The following is a 10,838-nucleotide window of genomic DNA, read 5'->3' as shown; positions in this document are numbered from 1 at the left end:
ACGGGGCCGCAAGGGGTCGGGCATGACTGAGTACCCACATGCTCTAGGGGCCGTCACTCTGCAAAGTGAGCTGACCATATGGGAGAACCCTGCCAGCCCACGGCTCCCTGGCCACCAGCCAGCCTGGTTCTTGTCCCCGAGCCCATGGGCCCCAGCAGCAGGAGAGCTGTTCACAGGGGGGCGGGGGGCAGGCCCCTGGGGAGCCAAAGGCTGGAGACCCTCCGCCGTCGCACTCAGATGGGAGGTCCCCTGTGCTCTGAGCTCAGCTCTCAGGGGAACGTGGGAAGCATCCAAGTTGCCTGCATGCGGGGCGCTCGGAACCCAGTGCTGCCTGGGCGGCCCAAGATGGGGTGGGAGGTGGTGCTGGTGCTTTGCGGGGAGCCCGGCCCACCAACCCCCCGGGGACAGCTGTGACCCGGCCGCCCCCGTGCCACGCCTGTGCCCGCCCTCACCATGGGGCTTGCCAGGCACTCCTGGGTCAGCCCTGAGCTCTCAGTGCCCCCCACCGCCTCCATGGCCCGGGGCAGTGGTCTCCCACCTTCCAAACCCGCGCAGCGAGGGAGGCAGCTTGATCTGTCTCCCCGCTGCCACCAAGGGAGGCTGGGGCTTCCGAGCAGCCCACCCACTCAGCCATCTGTCTCGCCCTGCCCGCCCCCTCCTGGCTCCCGGCAGAAAGCGCTGGCAGCCTCCTCCTTAAGCATAGGCTGTCTTGACGGTTCCCTCGTGAGCGGTCTCACGTGTCTGAAGCTGGGCTGCGGGCAGATGGGGGACGCGTGCACACGCGCACGCGCAGACACACACACTCAGAGCTGGGAGCCGGCGGGGGGTGGGGGGAGCAGACACTGGGACTGGCACCCGCCAGGTCAGCGTTCCAGCCTGGGGGAGCTGCTCACAGCCCCCAGAGCCGGGGAGACAGGCAGGAAGCCAGCGGGGAGAGCCGGCCCCCCAGGTCCCTTCAGAGGGTTCGGGACCGTCAGGACAGACCCTCAGCCAGCCCCACCCATGAAGCTGCACGTCATCCCAGCTCTGCTTCTGGGGGACTCAGGCCTGGATGTCTGGGCGCCCAGGGCCGAGGGGTGCGTGCAGACTCCTGGGGGCCAACCCAGCCCGGGTAGGGGGTCCTGCCAGGTGCGGGGCCAGGGCCAGGAGGCCGCTCCTGAGGCCACTGTCTCCACGGCTCCTCACAGCTCAACTGGGGCACCTGCCTCCTCCCTGTTGTCCCTCCTCCTCCCCTCCCCCTCCCCTCCCCTCCCCCTCCCCCTCCCCTCCCCTCCCCTCCCCTCCCTCCCCTCCCCCTCCCCTCTCCCTCCCCCTCCCCCTCCCTCCCCTCCCCCTCCCTCCCCTCCCCCTCCACTCCTAAATTATGAAAGTAATATGACAGGCAGGACAGAACTTGAAAAAGAAGAGGGAAAACAAGACTTTGATTTTGGGTGTGCAACAAAACAACCAAGGTAGATGTTTAGAAATGAAACCAAAATTTAAAAAGGCCTCTACAAGTGAAAGTCACCTTTTTTCCCAGAAAGGCAAGCGATAGAAAGTTGCCGAAATGAGACGGGTTACATGTACGGGTCACAGATTCTAGAGTCGGGGCTGCGTGGACACGTCTTACAAACACAGGCTGCAGTTTGGTCCTCTTGACGTCCATTGTGTAGTTCAGCCTTCTGTGGGACCCGGGGCCTCACACAGGAAGCTGGTTCTAGGCAGCTGCCTCTTGTGTCCAGCCTGCATGTCCCCGCCAAGGACAGCCGCCTGTCATGGCCGCCTCTCCCAGCTTGGGCCGGTTCTTCCATCAAGCGTTTGACACAAACGCACGGAGAAGCAAAGTCATAGATCAGATGTAATTGATAGCAACTATGTGCCCATCAACCAAGCTGCGAGCAAACTTGCCCAGCCTCTGCCTCGTCCGGTAAAGGATTTCTGTGTGTCTCCTGACACCGTCAGTTCCTCCTGCTTGTCTTTCTGACGGGGGCCCTGCTGGCTGCATTCTTTGCTCCGAGTCCTTGTTACCCAGGAGTCTCCTGGGATTCATCCATGCGGGGGGGCTCTGGCGTCTTGCAGAAACGGAGCTGCTATGAACATCCTCCATCAGCATCCTGGTATCCACATATCAAGGAGTGAAACCTCTGCACGGGACTGGCTACAGAATTTGTAGGACCTGATACAGAGCAAAACATGGGGCCCTGGGATAAATTATTAGGAGTTTCAACACGGCAGTTGCAGAGCCCTGTACCGGGGGCGGGCTGGGCGGCCACTTGGGTGCAGGCGGGCGCATCGTCACCCCAGGGCCCGTGCCATGCGGCGGCCCCCGATACACAGGGCATGCCCACGTTCCTAATCCTCACCCGCACTTGTTCCATCAGACTCTAATTCCACCCACGTAACGAGTGTAAACCCCTGGTGTAGGCGATGGCTGCCCAGCCCAGTCTTCTTGCCTGGGGAATCCCATGGACAGAGGAGCCTGGCGGGCTACAGCCCATGGGGTGGCAGAGGGTCGGACCCGACTGAGCACAGCGCAGCATAACCTGTATAATGGCATCTCTTTGTGGTTCTGTTGCATTTCCTTGGTTACCAGAGAGAATGAGAAGATGATGTGTGTATGGACCACTGGGTCGCTTTTTCTGAAGGAATAGGGGGCAGAGCTGGACTCCTGTTATTGGCCCTAAATGACCATGTGGGCAGTCACTCCCCTCCTCTTTGGAAGTTCTGCCACCTGATCATAACCCCTTCTGTTCAGGGGCCATGCTACATGGCAAGGCTAAAAAAATAGATAAAGGCAAAGAAACCATTTGGAAGCTTCAGCACCAGTCTCTCCAATGAATATTCAGGGTTGATTTCCTTTAGCATTGACTGGTTTGATCTCCTTGCAGCCTGAGAGACCCCCAAAAGTCTTCTCTAGCACCACAGTTCGAAATTGACCAGTTCAGTTCAGTCACTCAGTCTTGTCCGACTCTTTTCCACCCCGTGGACTGCAGCACGCCAGGCCTCCCTGTCCATCACCAACTCCTGGAGTCCACCCAAACCCATGTCCAGCGAGTCGGTGATGCCATCCAACCATCTCATCCTCTGTCGTCCCCTTCTCCTCCCGCCTTCAAGCTTTCCCAGCATCAGAGTCTTTTCCAATGAGTCAGCTCTTCGAATCAGGTGGCCGAAGTATTGGAGTTTCAGCTTCAACATCAGTCCTCCCAATGAGCACCCAGGACTGATCTCCTTTAGGATGGACTGGTTGGATCTCCTTGCCGTCCAGGAACTGTCAAGAGTCTTCTCCAACACCACAGTTCAAAAGCGTCAATTCTTCGGCGCTCAGCTTTCTTTATAGTCCAACTCTCACATCCATACATGACTACTAGCAAAAACATATAGCTTTGACTAGATGGACCTTTGTTGGCAAAATAATGTGTCTGCTTTTTAATATGCTGCCTAGGTTGGTCATAGCTCCAAAATCACTGCAGATGAGTGCAGACATGAAATTTAAAGACACTTGCTCCTTGGAAGAAAAGCTATGACCGAAATTGATATTGGGAGTCAAAAGAAATATAGTATTTCAAACAATTTAGAAAACCATGAATAAAGTTTGAGGACTCCCAGTATCTGATCTTAAGACGTCCTTTATAGCTGCAGTGATTCAGTCCGTCTAGGGGACTCGGCCGGTGGTCCCGTGGTTGACACGTCAAGCTTCCAGTGCAGCGTGAGCTAGTTTGATCCCTGATTGGGGAGCTACATGCCGCGTGGCACGGCCAAAAAAACCAGTTTTGAATTAATACCCTGTTACTGCCACAAGGGTAAACACATAGACCAGTGGAAGTAGAGAGGCTGCAGAAGTCAGCTATCAGAAATGTACCCAGTTGATTTTTTTGGTGGTAAAATACATATAACATAAATTTTGCCACTCAAGACTTCCCTCGTGGTTCAGTGGTTAAGACTCTGGGCTTCTACTGCAGGGGCTACCAGCTAGATCCTTGATCTGGGAACTAAGATCCCACATGCCTCGTGGCCAAAAAAGTCAATCAATCAAACAAGCAAAAGACCTTTTTTATAGTTTATGTAGGTGTGTAGGACTCGGTATATTTTTTTTTTGAAGTTTTTGAATTAGTTTATTTTCTATTTTTTAACTTTACAATATCGTGTTTGTTTTGCCGATGAACCCAGCACGGGTGCACATGGGTTCTGCTTCCAGAACCCCCCTCCCACCTCCCTCCCCATCCCATCCCACCAGGATGACCTGGTGCACCAGCCCCGAGCGCCCTGTATCATGCATCGAACTTGGTATATATTTTTATGCCTTATTATTCTGCTGTTTCACTTATTTTTGTCCTTATTGTATATATCACAGTCTGTGTAATATATTTTACTGTATCTGTGTTTCTGTTAGTTGTATTTCCAAAGATTATTTGTCTCCTGTTTCGTGCTGCTGTATAATATGGTGAATTTGGTTTCGCAATGACTTTTTATTCTGCGTGTATTTTTTGGCACATCTTTTGTTTTTTATTGGAGGATAATCGCTTTATAGTGTTGTGTTGGTGTCTGTCGTACCTCACGTGAATCAGCCACAGGTATACGTGGGTCCCCTCCCACGCGAACCACCCCCTTCTCCCTCCCCACCCCACCCGTCTAGGTTGTCACCGAGCACTGGGTTGAGCTGTGTCACTCAGCAAATCCCCACTTGCCATCTGTTTCACGTGCGGTAATGCACGCTTCCACGCTCTCGTCTCTGTTCGTCCCCCCTCTCCCACTATGTCCACGGTCTGTTCTCTGTGTCTGCGTTGCCATCGCTGCCCTGCAGACAGGTTTATCAGCCCTTCTAGATTCCAAACGCATGCGTCAATATGCAATGTCTGTCTTCTCTTTTGGCACATCTTTGCTAACAACAATAAATATTCAGTTTGTCCTTTGATCTGAGATTTTCATATTTTTATACAGGGATTTTAGCTAGTTAAGTGTTTCTTATTTATTAACATTTCCCTTATTTGTTAGACCTAGTTTAACTTTTCATCATCTAATTTTCTAGTATTTTGACTTTTTAAAAAATGATTCCTTGCCATTTCTTTTCTATTTACAATGTGAGGAAGGTGTCCAGTACACTTCTGATTACAGGTCTCGATTTTTGTTGTATGAATTACCTTCTTCCTTTTATCTCTTGTAACTTGACACGAAGAGCTATCTCATTGGAAAAGACCCTGATGCTGGGGAAGATTGAAGGCCAAAGGAGAAGGGGGTGGCAGAAGATGAGATGGTTAGATAGCGTCACTGACTCAATGAACACGAACTTGAGCAAACTCCGGGAGATCGTGGAGCACAGGAGGAGTCAGGACTCGGCGACTGGACAACAACGAAAACAACAAAATAATTTATAAGGTAGACATAGAAGCTTCTACACTGAAAAAAAATGAAATTATACAGTGTTTTACAATAGCGTTTTCTTCATTTTATGTAAAACAAAGGCTTAGTGCTTTGCTTTTCCTACCCTCTTTCTTCCTCTCTGGCTTTCATTGCATTAATCTGAGGTTAAAACCCCGGTTTAAAAAAAATCCTCTTTCTCAATTTTTCCCTTTTGCATTTTGTTTGTTACCATAGCAACAACAATTACTTCAACTTGTCAGCCTCAGTCTCTACTGAGTGGTGTTTCTATTCAGTCCTCTCTCCATCTTTAGCTAGTTTCAAGGCTCACTGCCAGTTCTTTTCCCTCATTTCATCATTCATGAGTTTCTGATTCATGTCCCAGTGATTTATTGTATGATTCTGAGCAATTTTTGCAGCAAAGGGAGTTAGTTGGGTCGTGTATCAGTCACAAACTCTTATGGTTTCAAGTGACAAAGCCCTACCTCAAATTGACTTCAATTACCAAAAAGAATATATATTGTCTCACGCACTTGTGAAGTCCAGCCTCGGCTGAATCGTCAAACTGTGTCGTCAGGAAATTGTCTCCATCCCTGGACCCTACTTCCCCGTCTCAGCTTTACCCTAGAGGGCAGTTCTCACGTTGTGGCGTGTTTGGCCCCAGTCCCATACTCCCTGCTCTGGCACCTTGGCAGAAGGCAAGTACCCCTTTCGCAGTTGTGTCTGCAGAAGTCTGGGCTGTCACTGGCTTGGATCAGGTCGCATGCTCATCTTTTGAACCAACATCTGTGACTCTGACTGGGGAGCCTTGGGTCACATGCTTATTCCTGACTTGGGGGGGGTGGGGCCAAATGCTGTTAAGTTCACCCCCGCAAAAAAAAACTGGATTGTTGCTACCAGAAGAAGGGGTCAATGTTGGGCAGACAGAAAACAACAGATGTCCACGTGTCTTCTAAGATTCCACAGATCTGTGCACTGTTGCCACTCTAGAGGGACACTCGGAAGACATCGATGTGGCCAGCTAGCCGTCTAAGCCGGGTCTTAGGTCTTGGGCTTCCCTGGTGGCTCAGCTGGTAAAGAATCCACCTGTAATGTGGGAGACCTGGGTTTGATCCCTGGGTTGGGAAGATCCCTAGAAGAAGGGAACAGCTACCCACTCCAGTATTCTGGCCTGGAGAATTCCATGGACTGTATGTATAGTCCATGGGGTCACAAAGAGTTGGACACGACTGAGCGACTTTCACTTAGGGTTGGGTAGTGGCTTATGTGGTCTCCTGGTGCTTCAGAGCCACGTTTTCAGGTTCTCAGCTCTGTGCTTCTGGAAATTTGTTGTTGTCAGTCTAGCTAGATGATTCTCCCCCCCCCGGGCCTGACTCATGCTAGCCTGACTCAGCAGAGGCTGATGTGTATCTAAACCCCATCTTAGAGGGAACAGCAATTGCCAAAGGGCCTGAGCAGGGCAGTCTCCTGGTCAGTGCACTTTCCCCATCGAAGACCACAAGGGAAGCCTCATCACAGGGTTGCTTAGCGACCACAGAACCAGATAAGAGTTCTCCGGATAAAGTCAGTGACTTTAAAATGCCCACAGATGCTGGAAGAATGAAGAGAGGACACGTTACCTGCAGAGAGGTACGTGGCAAGGTTGAAGGGCAGGAAAGAGCTGAGAGCTGTCTGGTCTGTCTGGAGCATGGGGGTGGGTAAAAGGGGGGCAGAGGGCAGGTGCTATTATGTTATCACTTATATCTCAACTAAAAAAAAAAATAAAACAGTGCTTTTCAAAAGTTTCAGATGCATATGAAACCACTAGGGATCTTGGTAAAATGCAGATCCTGAGTCAGCAGGTCTGGGGTGGGGCCCGAGATGTTGTGTTCTGAACAGACCCCCTCCACCTGATGCTGATGTCGCTGGTCTGGAGGCCACGCTTTGAGTAGCAGCGATTTCCGAAATACTGAAAAAACAGGATGTATAAGAGTTTGCGATGGGTCAGATGTGGGGAGGAGTTGGGAGTGAGGTAAAATGAATTGTCAGGATCCTCCCCAGACCTCAGCTGGAGGATCTGGGTGGTGATAGGATCCAGAAGCCTGAGATGAGGAACAGGTCTGGGTGGGGTCGATAGCAATCAGAGATAGCATTTACTGAGTGTGTACCAGGTGCCAGGTGCTTTACATCTGCTGTCTTATTCTGTACAATAGGGAGGTAAGTGCTGTTGTGATCTCTCTTTTAAGAGTGGGGAAACTGAGGCCAAAGTCGTACAGGTAGTAAGCAGAAAAGCCAGGTTTCAAGCTCTTTCTCGCCATCTGAGTGCAGGGCTCCTGCAGGTAACCGTCGGCAGCTTGGAAACTGGAGCCGGAGCACCTGTAGGGTGTCACACGGATGACCTACCCTTCTCAGAGTGTGCCAACTTGTTCCCATTTTTCTTTGGCATTTTATTATTACAGAGGAGGCATCTGCAGAAAACTAGCTTTCAGCTTTTTATTTTCAGATTTTTTGGCTGAGCTTTGAAACATACAGGATCTTAGTTTCCCAGCCAGGGATCAAACCTGCGTCCCCTGCATTAGAAGGTGGATTCTTAATCACTGGACCACTAGGGAAGGCCCAGCTTTCAGCTTTTCAAATAGTCTCTCTCTTTTTTTTTTTAATGATCAAATACTGTGTTTTTCTATCCCTGAAACTTCAGGACTTTTCCAGATTATTTTTTTTTTATTGATTTATTTTCGGTTGTGCTGGGTCTTCTTGCCGTGTGGGTTTTTCTCCAGGTGCTGAGTGGGAGTTACTCTTCCTTGCTGTGTGCAGGCTTCTCATTGCAGCGGCTTCTCTTGTTGCAGAGCAGGCTCCACGGGCTTCAGTAGTTGCTGCCTGAGGGCTCAGCTGCTCCACAGCGTGTGGGATCTTCCTGGACCTGGGACAGAAGGAGTGCCTTCTGCACTGGGCATTTTTTTTTTTTAAACCCTGAGCCACCAGGGAAGCCCCTCCAGATTATTTCTTGAAGTTGGTTTCTGCTTATTTTTCTGGATTCAGAGAACTCACTCAATTCCCCCCCCCCTTCTACCTCAGATCTTTTTAGACCGAAGGCAAAATTTCTTTTGGCATAACTTGTCACCTCTGATGGGTTTGCTGTCTTCTTCGGGGGCGCCTGCAGCTCGGCTCCCTGTGGTGTTCTCCTGTACGTTTTCTTCTCCAGAAACTTCATCACTTGCTTTTCCTCATGGTTGTCTTCTATACTGCTGATTGGCCCTTCCGCGTCATTCCGCCTGCTTTTTACTGCTCTGATCACCGCTTTTACTTTGGCTATCGTGATTTTAATTTTAGGCTACTCTCCATTTATCTCGGCCTGTTCTTTAAAAGAAGCCATGTCCTCTTTTTAATTGAGAATAAGAATTAGGTGCTTTCTAAAACTGGGTTCTGCTTCATGGGCTAAATATATTTATTGCAAAGGAGTGATTTTTGGCTCCAGCACTCTCTTTTCTCATGTGCCACACATTTTTTTTCCTAGAGGGTTCATTTTTTTGCTTGGAGACTGTCTTTGTCGATGCCTGGAAGTCCACGGTTTTAAGACCACAGTGCTGGACAATCAGGATGCGGGGTCTCTCACTGTGACTCCCCTCCAAAGAGGGCGCGGGTGGAGGTCCAGAAGCAGCGAGGAGATGGGTTTTCTCTCATTGTCTTAGCTATTCTCGGCGTTCACTTGCTTCAAGAGTCCGACTCTTATTTTTCAACCTGCAGTGTCTGTGACTATTTCTGAGCCTCAGCCTGTTTGTTTCCTTCTCTCTAGATCTTGCTGCTCTGGTTTTCAGCGATTCTATCTTTGCGTTTTTATTTCAGCATGTCCCATGTCTGAGGTTCTTTCCAAGTCTACCAATCTGGGTCTCAAGTCTCTGAATGCTAATGTTGTTCTCAGTGTTTCAATGTCCTACTCCTGAACCTCTTTCAGTTCAGTTCAGTCGCTCAGTCGTGTCTGACTCTTTGCGACCCCATGGACTGCAGCCCACCAGGCCTCCTCGTCCATCACCAACTCCCGGAGTTCACTCAAACTCATGTCCATGGAGTTGGTGATGCTGTCCAACCATCTCATCCTCTGTCGTCCCCTTCTCCTCCCACCTTCAATCTTTCCCAGCATCAGGGTCTTTTCCAATGAGTCAGCTCTCAGCATCAGGTGGTCAAGGTATTGGAGTTTCAGCTTCAACATCAGTCCTTCCAATGAACACCCAGGACTGATCTCCTTTAGGATGGACTGGTTGGATCTCTTTGCAGTCCAAGGGACTCTCAATAGTCTTCTCCAACACCATAGTTCAAAAGCATCAATTCTTCGGCACACAGCTTTCTTTATGGTCCAACTCTCACGTCCATACATGACCATTGGGAAAACCAAAGCTTTGACTAGACGGATCTTTGTTGGCAAAGTGATGTCTCTGCTTTTTAATACGCTGTCTAGCTTGCCCGAACCTCTTACCCCGCTTCATATTTTTTCATAACACCATCACAGCTGGAGTCTCCCGCCCAGTCTTCCTTGCGAGCCATCCATCCTTCTGTCCATTCACCCTCTGCATCCACGTCTCTCTCCGCTGTAAGGTAACTCCAGGGGGCCTGGACGGGCAGGATCACGGTAACGAACAGCCGTCGAATGAGCCTCTGTCCGACCAGCGGGCCCCGCCCGTCCCGGCCTCTCCCTTCGGCCTCCACCTCTGGGTTTCACACTTTCTCAGGATGCAAATGTCTTTCTCGGTCTCGGCTCCTCTTCCGGTTTCGATCCGGGCGTCGAGGCCTCTTTAAGTGCGCGTGGACCGCGCACGCGCAGAGGCCCGGCCCGGGCGCACGGCGGCGTGTGGCGGGGTCCGCCTTCCCGGGTCGGCGCGGCCTTCGGGTCCGCCGTCCGGGTCCCCAGCGCCGGGCCGCCGCGTGGGGGGGGCGCCCCCCCCACTCCTCCAGCGCCTGAGGCCGCGCCCCGCCGCATGCCCCGCCCCCAGCGCGCCTCTTCCGCCGGCCGCATGCTCCGCCCCCAGCACGCGGGGAGCCAATCCGCGAGCACGCCGCCCGGGCCCGCCCCGACGCCCGCCTCGGCGCGCGCCCCTCCCTCCGCCCGCCCGCCGGCCCGCCCGTCAGTCAGGCAGGCAAGCAGGCAGGCGGTCGGTCCGCGCGGCGCCTGGCTCCCCGGCTCTCCCGAGCGGCGGCCTCCCTGCTCCTTCCCGGCCAGCGGCGGCGGCTGCGGCGGCCCGGTCCCCCGGGAGGCGCGGCGTGGGCCGAGCGGCGGCCGCGGAGCGTCGAGCGCAGCGCGGCGGCGGCGGCGGCCCGGCAGCCAACATGGCGGCGGCGGCGGCGGCGGGCGCGGGCCCGGAGATGGTCCGCGGGCAGGTGTTCGACGTGGGGCCGCGCTACACCAACCTCTCGTACATCGGCGAGGGCGCCTACGGCATGGTGTGGTGAGTGTGTCCGCGCCCCGCGGCCCGCCGCGCCCGCCCGGGCCTGGCGGGGGAGCCGCCGCGGCCTCGCCCGCGGCGCGGCCGGAC

General features: G+C 52.8%; 1 protein-coding gene across 4 annotated transcripts in view; it reads left to right on the top strand.

Moving 5' to 3' along the window:
- The first annotated feature begins 10,432 nt into the window (after positions 1-10,432).
- Positions 10,433-10,838, top strand: part of MAPK1 (mitogen-activated protein kinase 1) — a 56,685-nt gene continuing 56,279 nt past the window's right edge. For all 4 annotated transcript variants that reach the window (XM_081542066.1, XM_081542065.1, XM_081542064.1 and 1 more), the window contains exon 1: positions 10,433-10,751. In XM_081542066.1, the coding sequence (XP_081398192.1) occupies positions 10,633-10,751 (119 nt within the window). In that variant the 5' untranslated portion in view covers positions 10,433-10,632. The remainder of the gene's footprint in view (positions 10,752-10,838) is intronic.

The sequence above is a fragment of the Giraffa tippelskirchi genome, chromosome 11 (assembly GCF_054371585.1).
Source record: "Giraffa tippelskirchi isolate mGirTip1 chromosome 11, T2T-mGirTip1v1.2.pri, whole genome shotgun sequence".
Lineage (NCBI taxonomy): Eukaryota > Metazoa > Chordata > Mammalia > Artiodactyla > Giraffidae > Giraffa > Giraffa tippelskirchi.
Note: the sequence above shows the minus strand (reverse complement) of the source record. Positions and strands in the feature narration are given on the sequence as shown.